Source organism: Sitophilus oryzae, unplaced genomic scaffold (assembly GCF_002938485.1).
Source record: "Sitophilus oryzae breed Bouriz unplaced genomic scaffold, Soryzae_2.0 scaffold_1449_pilon_pilon, whole genome shotgun sequence".
Classification (NCBI taxonomy): Eukaryota; Metazoa; Arthropoda; class Insecta; order Coleoptera; family Curculionidae; genus Sitophilus; species Sitophilus oryzae.
This window is the reverse complement of record NW_022146114.1, coordinates 509689-527071: the sequence shown is the minus strand read 5'-3', so window position 1 is coordinate 527071 and position 17383 is coordinate 509689. Positions and strand designations below refer to the sequence as shown.

Here is a 17383-nt window from a genome sequence, read left to right as displayed (position 1 = left end):
ATACGTGATGTAGAAGTTTCATTTTTATTTCGATTTTTTCCAAATAATTTCTGAAGTAACGTCAATATTTCGATGAAAATTTGTGTATGGGAGATTTTTAATATGAGAAATTTGATTTCGATGTCAATATGACTCCTACTTGTAGGGGGCACCACCTACATATTTTTTAACTGGTTTGAAATGTAATACATTTTCGTCCGTACCTGTATAAAACTACTGAGTAAAAAATCAGTCTTACTCTAAAGCTGGATTTATAAACTCGGAAGTTGAGGTTCAGTTGCCGTTCAAAATGTTCAACGCTATGAAATGAACGCGCGCATTTATAAAGTCAGTTGGTCGAAAAGTTGGCAGTTCGTTTTACGTTCAGGGGAGTTCAGAGATGGTCAATGTTTAAGTCGGCAGTTCGCGACCGTTCGGCACAGCCAATCAGTGGGCTAAATTTGAACACGTGATATATTACGCTCGGGTGAAGCTTCTATGGGTGACGCCATAGACAAATAGAGAAATTAACTTTCTCTAAACTATTAACTTTCTCTATGGATGACGCTTAAAATATGTTCTGTCGTTCTGTGGCGATAGGAAAGTTTAGTTCATCTATGGCCATAGCGTCGGCGTTTTCATTTTGTTTCTGTCGTTGGTCGTGGTTGGTCGTTGTCCTCGTGGTTAAATTTTAAATTCTCTATTTTTATTTAATTTTATTAATTTCTCTATTAGTCATTATAATTATGTCTATGTCTTTAGTAGAGACAGAATTCTGCGAGATCGACGATGTAAGTGGATTATTATTAGATATAATAACCAACTATGAACATCTATATAATCTCGAACACCGGGATTATAAAAATGTATTAAAAAAACACCAAAGTTGGGTGGAAATTGCACAGATGTTGAACATCAGTGGTAAGTTAATTATTTTTTACTTAATTTTAGTGTATAGTATTTACTAATAGTTATTTTTCAGTTGAAGAATGCCAAAAGCGGTGGAAGGCCTTAAGAGACCGCTATACCAAAGAAAAAAGGATTGCCTCTAAATCGGGATCCGAGGCACCGGCGTCGAGGTGGACATACTACGAGAGAATGTCCTTTTACGCCAAATTTTCTAAACAAAGAAAGTAAGCATTTAGTTTATAAATATATACCTAACTCTATTAGCATTTTATTTATTAATATTAAACGTAATTTTCTAGAACTTACACGACAACTCCAAAACTATCTACTGATGCCCCACGGGCCACGTCCTCACTGTGGAACACGAAGTTGACTTCAACGGAAGATACGGGGGAAGAAACATCTTCTTCCTCGAGGCCTCGAACGGTCAGCGGTGACAGCAGTGGTTTGGAGGACACACAGGTGTCCTCATTGTGTGATGAGGCAGGACCTAGCTCCATCACCACACCATTGAGGCAAGGATCCCAAGTTAGAAAAAGTAAGTTTATAGAAGACTATTAATATATGTAATCTGTCCAACGAGAAGGTTCATGACAGTTGTGTCTGTCTTTTGGAACATTTTTTAGATGTCTTCTATCAAAATATTCCCAGACTCGTTTGACAGGCTATTTTGACAGACGTTTGACATTATTACTGGATAGCGACAATAGTTATTACAGATTACACATTCATTTTCTGTCAAGTATTAAAGTCTAGAGTATACTGAATATAGTTATAGGATTATATTAAGTTTATATTTATTTACAGATGCAGCCAAAATGTCAACTGCTGAGAAAGAAATGCTGGCAGTAGCAAAGGAAATAGCGGCAAAAGTGGGACAGCCCAAAAGATCCGATCCAAATAGAGCATTTGTAGAATATGTATATTCGCTCCTGGAAGAAATGCCTACAGAGGTAGCCAGGGCAAAAAGAAAACAATTTCTTAGGATGTTGGAAGAAGATGAGAATACAAATTCTTAAAAGTGTTTACGTTTTTATTATATTTTATATTTTAATTATATTATAATTATTATAAAATACATGTTTTTTTTTAAATTCTAAAGAAACTACTTCCTTTATTTTATTGTTATTTGAGTTTTAAAAAGCATAGTTTCTTAATAAGTAATCATTAATAGTTGTACAATTTAAAATATGGTGCTGAAATATTAAAAAAATCATGGTTACACATAAATAGAAAAGATAAGAAAAATTCTTCCCTATAAAAGTAAAGTTATTTTAAAATATTTTATCTTTAATATTTATTTTATTGTCATTCAATTTGACATACAAATTATTTATTGGAGCTAAATATTGAAGTATTTATGTTACTTCAATATTTGGCTCCAATAAATAATTTGTATGTCAAATTGAATGAATGACATTAAAATAATTTTACTTTTACAGGGAAGAATTTTAATATATAAATAATAAATAAAATAATAATAATTAATAAATAAAATAATAAATCAAGCAAAAAAAGTATATAAAATATAAGTACATATATTTCACATAAGATACAATAAAATAAAGAAAAGTACAGAAATATTTGGAAAAGCTAACTACTAATAACTTATTTTAAATTATAAAATATATTAATGTTATAAATAAGAAGTTACATTATACAAAATATAATTACTTAAAATTAAAAAAACACATTACATTAAACAGACAAAAATTAAAATAATCTACCGTTATTAATGACATTATTTTGCCATGCCACTGCACCATGTGGGGATATAAAATATTGGGCTAAACTATCTCTAATGGAATATAAGAATCGTTGAGCTGTATTAGAGGACAATCTGCCTACCGACCTTAGTGACGTTTGGCCATCCCTCCAAGAGCCATTTTCATCATCGGTATCTACAAATCCCTGTGGACAATAAATATTTTCACCATTTTCACCATTACCAAGTTCTATTTGGCAGTGATTGTGGAGTACTGTTACTGCTTTGACAATTTCATCCACATTTTCAATTTTCGCATTTATCGTCGTCTGTAAAATTCGCCATCTGGCAACTAGGATACCGAAAGTGTTTTCAATTACTTGCCGTGCTCTCGACAGTCTATAATTGAATATCCTCTGTGTGTCTGTCAGATTCCTACCTCCATAAGGGCGCATTATAAACGATTTCAAGGGAAAAGCCTCGTCTGCCACCAAAAAATATGGTAGTCTAGTACTACACCCATTTAAAGTTGTGGCTTCTGGGATGTTTAGGTCATTTTCCTCCCGTCGTTGGCCAAAAATACTGTGTCTGAAGATCCCTCCATCACTTTGCGACCCATATGCCCCAATATCAACAAGGGTAAAACAATATTTGCTGTCACATGCTGCTAGCAGGACAATACTAAATGTGTTCTTATAGTTGTAGAATAATGAGCCGCTACGTGCAGGAGCTCTAATATTAATGTGTTTCCCATCTAAGGCACCCACACAATGGGGAAAATTCCATCTCTCAGTAAACTTATGGCTAATATTTAGCCACTCAGCAGCTGTCGAAGGGGATTTCAAGTACTCTGGACTTAACACGTTCCAAATTGCCCTACATGTTTCGTGGATAATTTTGTGGACCGTGGTATGGCCAATTTGAAATGTCCAAGCTAGATTCTGCATTGATGTGCCCTGAGACAGATATCTGAAACATAAGTACATTAACAAAATAAATATTAATCATTAAAAATTTGGCTTACTGCAATGTTATAATAAGACGGTGCTCTGCAGATATTCCATCAGAACGATTCTGTCGCCTTATTACTGGCGCCACCTTGGTCAAAAGTTTTTCAAAGACAGCAACATTCATCCTCGTATATTTGAAAAATTGTTGTGGATCCCCCAATTTCATCTGATCATAATAATTGAAACCCCTACGACCCCTATTTATAGGTCGAGTCTTATACTGTCGAATGCGCCGTCTTCGAGATTGGACTGTAAAATTATACATGCACAGCACAAACGCCAGGGAGAGTAACGCTTCTTCGTCCATATTGGGATAGAACAAAGAAAACAGAAAAAAATATATACAGAGAGAGAATGGAACACAGGAAAGAAAACAGAAAAAATATATATACAGAGAGAGAATGGAACACAGGAAAGAAAACAGAAAAAAAAATATATACAGAGAAAAAATGATACAAACAGAAAATAAAAATAAATGAGCACGAGGCACAAACAATAAGCACATAGGAAAGAACAAAAAAAATATATACAGAGAAAGGATACAAAACATAAACAGGAAAGAACAAAAAAATATACACAGAAAAAGGATAGATCACACAAAACAGAAAATAAAAATAAATGAGCACGTGGAACGAACAATAAACACAGGAAAAAACAGAAAAATGGAGGTTAGCGTCGGTAGGCGTCAAGCGTCGGTTTTAAAATGAAGCTGTGAAATGAAGTGATGGCAGATGTGAGATGCCCATAGAGAGCTGATTGAATTGAAACCACAGACACCTAAAACACAGCGAAGTGTCACGGAATTCTCAAGGTCGTCAAGAACAGTACGTACGAACCGCTGACCAATCAAAACTCTACGTTTCCAACTGCGGGCGTTAGATTATAAATGCAAAAATGTTGAACCTCAACTGCCGCGAACATCCAACTGCAACTGAACCTCAACTGAACGCCAACTTCCGAGTTTATAAATCCAGCTTAAGCGTTGTATAAACTTGAAACAACTCGGAAGTTCCTCCGGCTGAGCTACGGTGTATAGCTACAGGGTGGCTACGGCGGTGCACAGCAGCTCGGTGTACTGTCACTGGAGCCCACGGATGTCAGCAGACGTACGGATGCCGGCCAGGTGTAGGACTTCAAAAGGTGAACATAAAAAACCCTAAATCATATTGGTTGTCTTAGAAAAGAGCCTCAATTATAGAACAAGGACTAGCACAACGTGTAGGAGTTAATAAAGGTAATAAAGAAGGACTAATCAAATCTGAACTTTACCTCAATGAGGGTTTATGATGTCCAACGGGTAACTCTACACACGGGCAACAGGAACGGATGGAATTCTTGACTGTTCTGTGCTGTACGGTCTGGATCGGTCTTCTTGCTCTACAATTACGAACAACCAAATAAGACTTAAGAAAGACAACACTCAACTAATCTTTCTACACCACGTGGGCGTGTAAAAGTCGAAAACCAGACAACAACATGAACAAAAATCAGTTGAGCATTGACTTAGAATAGGCAGAAGAATTATAGCATACCTTGGAACTGTTCGGGGACTTCTTGGGCACGTGGAATCGGAATATCAGTCGGAAAAAGGTTATTTTAATCCCATTATGGAAACTGGTCGGTGGTCCATGTAAATCCCACAAAATACAACCACATCTCTGACCAAATGTGTTCCGGAAGACTTAATCCTTCACTAGGAAGACCTGCTAATCACCAACAGGGTATGCTTCACGGAACGGCAGCCAGTTCTTCACAACGACACTCTTCAGCCGGGGAGTACACAAGAAGTGATGCAAGGATTCGATTTCCTTCACAAAATCAGATTTTAACCGGAAATCTCCCTCCAGGATATAGATAGAGAACTATATATCTTGCTATGAACTCACAAAAAGGCATAAATAAAAAATGATGTTTCCTCCTCAGTCATATTCCATATCCGGTCAATGAACGAACTAAACTCAGAAATTCCACAATTAAAAGAACGAATTGCACACTGCGATCCACATAAAAAATAACCAATTTAACTACGAAATTTTATCTGATAATTATAAAATTTCAATAACCAAAACAAAAGATAAATAAATCCAAAAACATCTGATTTGATCTGACAGTGACAAGTGACGGAGGTGATGATCAAAGATATAGAGAGATGGACAAAAAGCCTACTACTGCTGGTGTGCCTGGTCCAGAGACAGTATTGTGTATTTATAGCTGTATATCGCGGTGTATATCGGGTTGCATAATTGTAAAATTTAAATAAAATAATATTTAACAATAAAATTATAGTAAACATGATGCAAAAATAATAGTTATTTGCGATAATTTATGAGCTAGCATACAGAGGTCGTTGCGAGGAAATTTGACTGTTACAATTTTTTTTACGCAAAAGGTCTCTTGGTAAAAATCGCTGCCGTCTAATAATTCTCGAGATATTTAGAATCTAAATTATCAATACCTAGTCATCATTGACATATATTAAAAATGTTTACTAAATAAATTAGATTGAAATCATAAATTTGAAATGTTTTTGTGCCAGAAGTGCAGTTCAACAGAAGCTGTTTTATCATTATTTTTTTGAATAGTTCATAAATTTATCATTTCAGTCAGATAACTATCTACTCAACATGTTTATGTTTTTGTCAATAATAACATTTCCATTCGAAGTATCTTGAGAACGGCTGCTCGTAGCGATTTTTTACCAAGAGACATTTAGATATAAAAAATACATTTGACAGTAATTTCAATAAAAATTGAAATTTGGTATGCAGTAAAACAATTTAGTTAACATTGAAATTAATAGTTTTCAAGAGATTGAAATTAAGTCAAGTAACCTTGAACATTTCAATAATTGCTATGCGGTAAAGGCAAAATTGAGATTAGTTTCCAAGTCAAGGTTGAAATAAGTCAATTATTTTAGCGTAAAGAAAAACTAGCACGTTAAAAATCTTGAGATCATTGCAAGTAAAGATGGCTTTAGTTTTGTTTGTGGATTTATTCGAAAATGAAATTCAGAGGTAAGTAAATAAATCATTTTAGGTTTGTAATTCAATTATAGATTTATGTAATTCCACACCACACACTAATAAAGATCCATTTTATAGGCGTTTTTTGAATTTACGTAGACGGAATTTGAGAGATAGAAAATTGATCTGAATTGATAGAAAATTGTGATCCCTTAAGTTTACCTGAAAGTACATTCAAAGGGATTTTTAGTGTATCAAAGGAACTAGGACACTGGTTAGTAATGCATATAGCACCATATATGAGGGGCTCTGAAAGGACAACAAGTATTCCAAAAGCTCTGAGGGCAATTAAACAGGTTAGCTATGATATGACCTCTTGGGTAAATAAAATTTTTGATACCAAAACATTTTTGCTTATTCAGGTTTTTGCTTCACTACATTTTTTATGCGAAGGATCATATCAGCGAGGTATTGGTCAAGATTACTTGACCAGCATGCACCAGTCATCTGTGAACCGATGCTTTGGAAAAAGTAGATTGTAATTTTAACTGAAATTTTTTTATAGTGGAAACACTTTTTATTTTTCATGTTAATTTATTTGTTTTGTAAGCTGCAATGTGTAGGCTCATAGCTCAGAGGTATAATCATGTTACTTAATATAACCGAATGTATTTATAATAAGTATAATGTATGATATCGTTTCTTGTCAACCCCGACCATGAAATGTTTTCTATCTGTGGCGCTTTGCCTTTGCTTTCCTCAACCTAACCTGCTTGCCAGTAACTTGCCAGGAATCGAGACTAACACCGCCAGTGATTTAGTATCGCTGCGCCGGCAACACTGAGTGTGGTAGTACGTCTATTTGTGTCGGCTAATAATATTTACGCTAAAAAATGGTCAGAAATTACGTAAAAAAAGTCGGTACAGCAGCAGTGCGGACTGGTATGACTAAGAAGGCAGCTAGTATAAAATACCAGGTTTCAAGGACAACCGTATTGGAGAGAATTAGCGGAAAACATACAAACAAGGTAGGCCATCCGACCATTTTAACTGAAGAAGAGGAACGTTTAATCAGTGAAACTCTCGGTACTGTTAGTGATTAGGAATATCCTCTAACCAGTATGATATTGCTTCCGTTATTTCTGTTTTTAATAAACAGACAAGGGCGTAACGTATAAATATGGAAAGAAAACAGACCAGGATATGACTTTGTGAAAGGTTTCGCAATCAGAAACAATTTACGCGTTAGACTAGCCACTATATAATACAAAGTCGTGCATCGGTCGGTTAAAGTGCAATTAGTGATTTTTTAACAATAACAAGGCCTCATTTAGAGAATGCTCCTCGTTAAAACATCTATAACTATACAAGACCAATATTGCCGATGATCCGGGCTCCAAAAAGGTTCTCGTTCCAAGAGGCATGAAAAGAGTGGAGAGAATCAAAGAACATTCCAGGACTTCTGTAAGCATTATGATGTGTGGAACGGCAGATGGTAAGCTTTTACCACCAATAGTATTCTACAAATCTCTGAATTTATATAAAAATTGGACGCAAGGCCCCCCCCCCCTGACGATGATCCCTTATCCAAAGGATGATACATACTGCTCAGGAGAATCTTAATTCGCAACCAGGTCCTTCCAAACCTAACCAAATCTGTTGCTACACAGTGTGAAGCAGAGGAGAGAAGCAACGATTTTTGTGCAATATGTAGATGTCTCTATTCTAAATACAAAGTCCCAGATTGGATTTGCTGTGTTCTTTGTTCGAGTTGGATTTGCGGCATTTGCAACAAATTTGCAACAATAAAAGAAAAACAATGTTTGTCCTATATGTGAAGACGATGACTAGATTATTAATCATAAGTGTTTGTGTTATATTTTGTATGGTAATCGCAAAACAATTTCCGATGCACGTGATCAACTTCGAGTGACAAGCGATGGCAACAGCGCTGCTATATTGTGATGGATTTAGGAGATGAAGTTTAATTTAAAATTGACAAACAACATATTTATTATATCATTTTTTTAAAGTTTAAAGGCGACCTAGCACCTTCGATTTGAATTGATTGATAAGGCGACCTAGCACCTTCAACTATCTACAGGGAGTGTGCACCCCGAGGGCTGAATTTTTATCTGTAGTGGCGAGCATTTAGTTGTCACCCTAGATACTTGGTTCCTTTTAAGGAACAAAGATTAGCATTTCAGTCTTCTCAATTTGAGGAGATTTTCATTATCTAACTCATTGGGTTCCGGTCAGAAATGGCCAACCGAAAGTCGGGCGCCCTGCAACCTGATTGCAGGCGGCTAACAATGAGTACTTTGCAGCCATCTAACAACACAGGTCGCATTGACGCATTTTTACCTCACCTATTTTGACCGGTAGAGTGAGCACTCCGCTGACTAACAACCGGGGGCCCAAAGGTAGGGGAGGAATAAAATGGCTACGCCTTCCACCCTAACTCCGCAGAAGTCCCATTCGCGGTTAGTTCCCCCACCGTATGTAGTTCTTGTGGTAAGGACTTTGCATCTGTTGCGCTATTGCGCAAGCATCTGCTGATGTGAAAGTGTGGAGAGAGGTATAAGTGCAAGTATTGCGGCCATGTGTGCGTCACTTTCAAGGGTATCCGAGCACACGAGCGTACAAACCATCCGGTTTGAGTACGCTCGTGATATCGAAGCTTTGAGGCCTATGCTAGAATTAGAGATCCTCCAGATCTTGGCAGGAATCGAGGCCGCCAATACACTCGGCATGTATCTAGGGGAGATGTCTAAGGCCACTGGGCTTAGCACTGATCAGATACGCAACAGAAGACGGAAGACAGAGTACCAGGCGTTACTCAAACACACGAAGCAAGAGCTTCTGAGGAAACGTCGTGAGAGGCTACTCACTACTAAGCCCATTTTAACATCTAAGGCAGCCACCGTCCTTACATGCAACTCTGTGACCCCGCTGGATACCGTCAATGAGAGTGGCGTCAGGATGACGGATACTGAATCCGATCCGATCGAAGCATCTTTCGGCGCTAGCGGCGTAGAGGTGCGGGAGCAATCCCAGCGTTTGGTACAGTCTGGAGGTGAATCGACTTCCAACAAGCGCTGCCGAGACAAGACTTCTACGGAAGTCGTCGTAATAACATCAAAACGTCCAAAAACAGGACAAGATCCTGTTTTAACTACACCAATGCCGTTAGATGCCAAATCTACTATACCGGTGTCAGATACGCCAGTGCGCTGTGATCAGAAAAGCGGACGGGATTCGGAAGAGGAGACCCTACCCGAAGTACATATCCAAGGGAGTCAAATTAGTCCGCAAGGAACAATAACCTAAAGACTTCACTCCCGTGAAGAAAATGTATATGTATGTCTACTATGTCACAGGACATAGTGCATTGTCTATTCGCAACAATATCTTGAGGCTGAATACAAGGTATTGTAAATCCAAAATTGCTTAAAACTAAGCGAGGAAAGTTTTTTCTACCGAAAATCTTCTCTGGAAAAACTTTCTTCTACAGATGCAGTGTTATTTGACAGATAAAAAGAAGATAGTGGAAGAGGAATATCATACCAAACATTTATTGGAAAATTCATGTTTCCTTTCTGTTCCCATAAAATACGAATTTTTAATACCTGTTCGATGGGTTCATTTACTTTTTAGACCTTCTAGCTAGTACATCTGTACATCGCACATTATTTTTATAAATACGAGGCATGTTTTTTAAGTAAGTACCGTTTTGCGATTCCGCCACCGCAGTGCTACGGTCGGCGTTCCGCGCATACGCGCTGGTTACCTACATCTCTTGTCTATGCACAGACGCCAGTACAGTCTGATTCTTCATTGTATACGTTGTTTATTGAGTGTTTAAGATGCCTCCGACAATCGTGAGCCCCGCCGATTGTGAAGTACGGGCTGTCATACGATTTCTTAGTGCTAAAGGCGTAAAACCGATCGATATTCAAGGTGAAGATTTTTTAGACGAAATTGTTACTGGTGACAAAACATGGGTGGCCTACGTCACACCAGAATCGAAACAACAGTCCATGGAATGGCGACATTCATCATCACCCAAAACAGTGAAGTTTAAGCAAACAATTTCTGCCCGGAAAATCATGTGCACAGTTCTTTAGGACAGAAAAGGAGTATTGCTAGTGGAGTTTCTGCCTCGTAATGAGACAATCAATGCAGCATCTTATTGTGAGACATTGAACAATCTGCGCCGTGCAATCCAAAGCAAAAGACGTGGCAAGTTGAGTAAGGGTATTGTTTTGCTGCATGACAATGCCCGTCCACATGTGGCTAATCGGACCAAAGATCTCATCAAATCTTTTAAATGAGAAACTCTAGATCATCCTCCATACAGCCCCTGATCTGGCGCCCAGTGATTACCATTTATTCCTGCACTTGAAGAAACACCTGGGTGGTCAGCGTCTTCAAGACGATAACGAAGTCAAAACAGTTATGATACAGTGGTTAACCAGTCAGGCGGCAGAATTTTATGAGGAGGGTATTGAAAAACTGGTGCCACGTTATGACAAGTGCCTCAATATTCACGGAAATTATGTAGGAAAGTAGATTAAGGTACAGGCTTTCATGTAAAAATAAAATGATTGCGATATCTTTGCACGTTTTTTTTTTAATTCCAAAACGGTACTTACTTAAAAAACATGCCTCGTATATTATTATATAAAGTGGAATTTATATTTAGAGGGTATGTATATTTAAATTATTTTTTTAAACTTAATTTATACATTAATTTATACCAAATTTAAATAATCATTGTACTTTTTTAGAAGTTATGGATCTAAAATAAAAGAGATCGGGCAATTTTTCTGCAAAGGAAAATATATATTTTATTAGAATTAAGAATGCAGAAAAACAGACGCTGAAGAATGCTGAATGCAGAAAAACAGACTGCAACAACAATAAAATAAAGCAAGAGGCTTGGGAAAAAATTGTTCAAGAATTTAATAGTGTAAGTGGTGAGCAATACAGGGACGTAAAATATTTGAGGAATAAGTATGAGAACATACAAAGCGAACAAAACAAAAACATGCGGAAAAGAAGAATTATATAATGGAAACCGGCGGAAGACCAGCAATGAATGTTGTAATTAATACAATAGATAATGATGTTTGAAATTTTAGGAACACAACTTACTGACCGTAACTCAGAACTTGATGATGGTGCTTCAGGTAAATTGTAGTTCTTATCTTTAATGTGTATAAAATAGATTCATTTCAATTTCAGAACTTTTAAATATTATAGTAGAAAATCCTATAAAACATATTAATCCTCTAGAGCAAGTCACCCATAAAGGTAATTTATTAATAAAGTTTGTATTTAATTTACTATATATTCAAGTGAAATTTTGTGAGTGATTCTGTAAACAGTCCTTCACCAACCTATTTAACCTTTTACAACCAGTCAAGAGTGTCACATCATGGATCACTAAGCGATCCCTTCCTGACAAATACAGGAGTTAGGCAAGGATGTGTCTTAGCGCCTCTCCTATTCAACATATTCATGGCAGCGCTCTCCATTATAGTGGACAGCAAACTGCAGGAGAGAGGATTGGGCATTAGATACAGATATGATGGCGGTCTGTTCAACATAAAAAGACTCAGGGCAAAAACACGTACAAAATTCATCACAGAACTTCAATACGCTGACGATTGCGCTCTAGTTGCAAAAACTGTACAGCAATTACAAGAAATGTTGAACACATATACCTGGGCATACGAGGCTTTGGGAGAAGAACTACTGGAATATGTAGCGGAATTCAATTATCTCGCCAGTTTGATTTCGGAAAAGGCCAATATCGACTCTGAAATTCAGCACAGGATTAGCAGCGCTTCAAGAGCATTCTGGAAATTAAAAGACAGGGTTTTTTACAACCATGACCTGAGCACAAAAACGAAACTTGCAGTGTACCGAGCAATAATAATCCCCACCATGTTATATGGGAGCGAAACCTGGGTGCCGTACCGCCGACACATGAACGCATTAAACAAGTTGCAACAGAGACACCTTAGACAACTCTTAAGAATCAGATGGTTCCATCACGTCTCAAACGTATCGGTTCTTGAAAAGGCTAACTGCGAGAGTATTGAAGTCATGGTTACAAAATCCCGACTAAGATGGGCTGGTCACGTATGCAGAATGCAGGAAAACCGCATACCAAAATCACTGCTTTACGGTGAGCTTGTAGACGGTAAGAGGAAGCCAGGTGGACAACTCAAAAGGTACAAGGACATTTTCCACGAAAACTTAAAGGGGATTAATGTGCAGAATGAGTGGGAAGTAGCAGCTCACAATAGAACTCAATGGAGAAGAATTGTAAACAGCGAGAACCAAAAAGTTAAGAGGCAACAAAGCAATGAGATTTTTGAATGTCCGGAGTGCGGTAGACAAATAACATCACGTATTGGGCTTTTCAGTCACAGAAAGGCTCATGAAAGAAAACGCCTTGCGTGACCATCTTCTGATGCGTGTCAAATACTCCTCAGCGAGTAATGGCAGTATGTATGTATGTATAAGCTTTTAACCTTTAAAAAAATAACTTTTTTAATTACTTTTGTGATCGTATTTTATAATTCTGACCTCTGTTTGACTATTGGAATTTTCTATTATTCTGATTGTAATTGTTTCAGCTTTCTGGGCCTGATGATGGGAATTGTTTAAGTCCTGAAACATGTCGCCCCCCTGCTTTTTTTGAAACATTTAAATTTAAATAAACATCTTAAAGATTATGAGTTATTTGTTCCCTTACCCGCCTTCAGAGGTTTTACTTTTATAATATGTACGCACACTGGGTTAGAGAACGTTTAGAGTTTTGGAAGCTGGACCGGCAGTCAATTTAACCCGTCGCTACAGGAAGCTACCTATTGCTCGGATGGGGTTACAGTCCAGGATTTTTTTCAACAACAGATGCCTGGCTTTGAGTTTGGAACCGAAATACATTACTCTCAAGATTTCAAAACATCATTTGGGTGAGAGGAGCCAAAAGATATTAAAACTTTTTAAAAAAACAATAGAACGTTTAGTCCTTCAACAAGTCGAAGCATCTCGAAATTTGAAGAAATGCTCTTTTTATTATTTTAAAGTCAATGTTATATAGTTCTGCTGTCTCCAAAAATAATTATGCATAATTTAAAAAAATTGAGAACATATTTGTTACGGGGGTATTTTTGGTTAATTTTCAAAGTTAACCGATGAGCATGGTATAGTAAGAGAATTTGATAAAACACTTCTAGAAAATCATCGGAAAGGCGCAAAATTGAAATGCAACCTTCAGTAAAGGCGGTTCATAGACGCTGACAGTCGAAAAACGTAATTTAGAAAAAATATGCTTAGGGGTCATTGGTACCGCTTATTTCTAAAACGCCATCCGGAATTAACAGAACACATACCTGAAAGAGTTACATCTGTATCCGCTAATGTGCCTGAAAAATATATTAAAAATTGGTTCCATTAAATACAGATTTATTTTGTAGAAAAAAGGTCTTTCCCCATTCTTTAAGAACCCTCAAGAGTCTACAACGGGGATGAAACATGTTTTCAATTTTGTTCTCAGCCGGGAAAAGTTACTGACGCCCAGGTAGTCACGGAGTCCATCGACTTAAGTCTGGCACACAGGACCAAAGGCGGAAAGTACAGCGGCCAAAATTTCTTTCGGATCACTAAGAGAAAATTCCAAAGTGAGGATATTATAACGTTAAGACCCACGCATCTCACCTACCAATTATCGCAACTTAATTCAAAATTATAAATAATTTGTTTATATCCAAATTCGACACGAATCTTGCAGCCAGCAAATGTATCCAATTTTCGAGCCTTAAAGAGAATGGTGGAAAATGGTGTTATTAAATGGGGAAAGAAAAACCCCTACAATCAACTAGGAAGAGCTCAATTTCACCAATTCTAGCAAAACTGTATTCAGCAATTGAAACCCGAAACAACTGTTAAAACATTTAAAGCATTTGACTTAGCAATGCCAATTGGATTCCCAATGCAATTGACTTTTCCAAGTGTTAGGGAAAAATCAACTACGCTGAAAGCCAAGTCTCGATACAACAGAAAACCATAACAGAATAATTTTATTGTAAAGAAAGAAGTATAACTAAAAAGGAATGTAAAACCTTCCTTAAAGTGTCAATCATTGAGTATCTTACCCTGATAACACTCTTTTAGTAAATTAAGCTTAAAATGAAAGTAGAAAAATTTCAGCCTTATCAAAAAATATGCGTTATATACTTTGACGAAAAGTCATTGAAAACTATAACTGTTCAGGCTAGCTAAGGCATTATTGTTAGATTGTAATAATAGTTTATAGTATAAAGTTACTCTACTCTGTTAACAAAGTTGAAAAAATTTCCCATAATAAAAACCCTGTTAAGGTACCTTGCCTTTAAGATGATAAACGACCCTACCTTATATTCCTAAAATTATAACTTTAACTGCAGACTGCCTAAGTCTGACGTAACAAAAAGGGGTGGAGCTTATATTGGCTCCAAACAAATTCATTTCAGTGGTGAAATCCCATAAGAGTCTTTTCGTTGTGTGTTTTTTTGTTTTTTGCAGGGAAATAAGACTTCTACTAGCGATATTTAGTGACAGGAAGGTGATATTTACTCGAATCATATTAGTTTTTGATCAGGTTAATTGATTTAGTGTAATATTTGTGCTTCAAAACTTTTTGAGGTTATGTTACAGATATTGTTTTCATTTATGTTGTTTCTTTTTTATCAGATTATTAACAAATAATGGCGTTAAAACACGTTTTAAAACTCTCCAGTGTCAATGCGTTCTTTGAGAATGACAATAAAATTATAAAAAAAGGTGAAAATGACTTAGAATCGAATCACATTAAGAAGATGGAGTTTGATTCCAATTTATCAATAATTAGAGGAGACGTATTAGCCAGCATGAAGAATAAGATCTACAAGGTGTCTATAGGTAAAATTTTATTGCCTTTCAGTCCCTGAATATATAGAATAATTTGGTTTATTTTTTGCAGAGTTGGAAAATAATAGTGAAATTTTATCGGGTACATGCACATGTCCAAAAGGCATAAAATGTCACCATATTGCCGCTTTAGCGCTTTTTGGGCATTACAACATATCAATAACTGGTAAGGAATGCTCATGGAACGCACCACCAAAACCAAAGTCTGCGCCAGTGAAGTGTGCTGAGGAGCTATATCCACCAAAGCCATATACAGCCCTTGCAGAGGAAGTAACAGAAGAGGCAGTAAAAGTGTTAAAAGAAAACCTCAATAGCTTTGGAAATACAGTGGGTTTTACTTGGTTACTGAATGAAGAACCTGTGGAGACGACAAATAATTTTCCTGTAATAGAGGAAATTATTTCCTCAAAGGACTTTTGTCACTATTTAAAGAAAAATGGGCAGCTGATGACGAACTCATAGAAAATACTGCCACTGCAACTACTGGTCAGGTGTTGAATGAAAAGTGGTACCTCGTAAGGAAATTTCGATTGACTGCCAGCAATTTCGGTCTTGTTATTTCAGCCAGCCAGAGACAAAAGTTCCCAATTAGTTTATTTAAGACTCTTTTAGGTAAGTAAAATGTCACAAGAAATTTATAGTAGCTATACACAGGGTGGGGTATCAAAAACATACTGCAAAACAGGTTAAAGGTTTCATTCTCAAGGACTCTTGGAATAGAAAAGCCATTTGTAATGAAGTCCGTATATTTTTTTATTTAACCTGTTAAATGCTAGGCGTGAACATAAATCTAACACGGCACGATAGCTCGGCGTGAAAGTACTTCGCTGGTACACCGAAGAGCCAGGGTTCGATCCTGCCTTCGGACATAACTTTTTTATTTTTTTTTATCATTAATATTCTCATGGTAAATGTTTAAATATTTGTTTTTTTGATCACCAGGACGGATAGCGTTTGTGGATTTATGAACCATACTGTATATAAGTAGAATTTGATATGTTCATTTGTTTTGAAGGATTATGGTAACAAATAATTCTTAGACAAGCTTAGTATGGTTTATTTTTATTTTTAGAACTGTTATGATCTGTTATGAATGTTAATGTTATCTAAAACTGAAAAATATTTTTAATACTAAAAATTATTTGCTGATAAAATTGTGTTAAATATTTCGTCGATTTGCATGGAGACGTTGAAGTTTTTTTTTGGTACAAATAGCAAATGGTTTTTTGTAGGATCGACGGGTAAAAACCGTTTTTTACTGTAAGGAATCTTGATGGGAGGTAGGACGATGGTAACCGAACGTGGTTCGTGGTTACCGACGGGAAAGATTATTTAAGCGACGGGAGCGCGAAAACGGGGGCCTTCCTGTTGAGACTAAGTACAGGTGATCTTTTCTAAGTAAACCTCGCGAGTTTAAGTCAATTCTGATCCGTTTTTTTATCAGCGCTGCTGTAAAAACCCGAATTCTTGAGTTTTAAAGTAAAAGTACCGTATCTCCGTTTTTGATTTTAAATAAGTATAAATCGTGGTCCCAGAGATTTGATTTAAAATAAGTGTAAACCGAGGTGTAAACCGTATTTCTGATTTATGAGTAGAGATAGTTAAAAACCGAGCATTTAAGTTTTTTTTATACCTGACCGTGAATAGGCAACCAGACCGTTTCGTTTTGATCCGACGCCGATTTTCTTAAGTTTTCTTTATACCTGACCGTGAATAATTAGTGTGACCGGATTCCGGGCTGCTGTAGGCGATTCAGACAACCAGACCGTTTCGTTTGATCCGACGCCGATTTCCTTCAGAAAAAAAGAGCAGAAACACCTGACCGATGTCTGACTGTTCGGACGCAACATACG

The 17383-nt window shown here is 36.7% G+C and overlaps 2 protein-coding genes across 2 annotated transcripts; one reads left to right on the top strand and one right to left on the bottom strand.

The window, feature by feature from the left end:
- Positions 1 to 297: 297 nt before the first annotated feature.
- LOC115877408 lies at positions 298 to 1907 on the top strand. The gene is made up of 4 exons (XM_030893561.1): positions 298 to 900; positions 962 to 1112; positions 1188 to 1426; positions 1696 to 1907. The coding sequence occupies exons 1-4, from the start codon at positions 726 to 728 to the stop codon at positions 1905 to 1907; spliced, it is 777 nt and encodes a 258-aa protein (XP_030749421.1). The 5' UTR covers positions 298 to 725.
- A 634-nt stretch (positions 1908 to 2541) lies between these two features.
- On the bottom strand, positions 2542 to 4542 carry LOC115877384 (protein ALP1-like). Its single transcript, XM_030893535.1, has 2 exons — positions 3618 to 4542; positions 2542 to 3562 (listed from the first exon to the last, which is right to left on the bottom strand). Exons 1-2 carry the CDS (start codon positions 4151 to 4153, stop codon positions 2602 to 2604), a joined length of 1497 nt encoding a protein of 498 aa, XP_030749395.1. The 5' UTR covers positions 4154 to 4542; the 3' UTR covers positions 2542 to 2601.
- Between the last annotated feature and the right edge of the window lie 12841 nt (positions 4543 to 17383).

Excerpts from the sequence above, each read along its gene's own strand:
- LOC115877408 (XM_030893561.1), top strand. The coding sequence starts at position 726 with ATGTCTATGTCTTTAGTAGAGACAGAATTCTGCGAGATCGACGATGTA. Across the intron at positions 901-961 it reads ACAGATGTTGAACATCAGTG|TTGAAGAATGCCAAAAGCGG; the intron begins GTAAGTTAATTA and ends GTTATTTTTCAG. Across the intron at positions 1,427-1,695 it reads AGGATCCCAAGTTAGAAAAA|ATGCAGCCAAAATGTCAACT; the intron begins GTAAGTTTATAG and ends ATTTATTTACAG.
- LOC115877384 (XM_030893535.1), bottom strand. The coding sequence starts at position 4,153 with ATGTTTTGTATCCTTTCTCTGTATATATTTTTTTTGTTCTTTCCTATG. Across the intron at positions 3,563-3,617 it reads CGTCTTATTATAACATTGCA|ATATCTGTCTCAGGGCACAT; the intron begins GTAAGCCAAATT and ends CTTATGTTTCAG.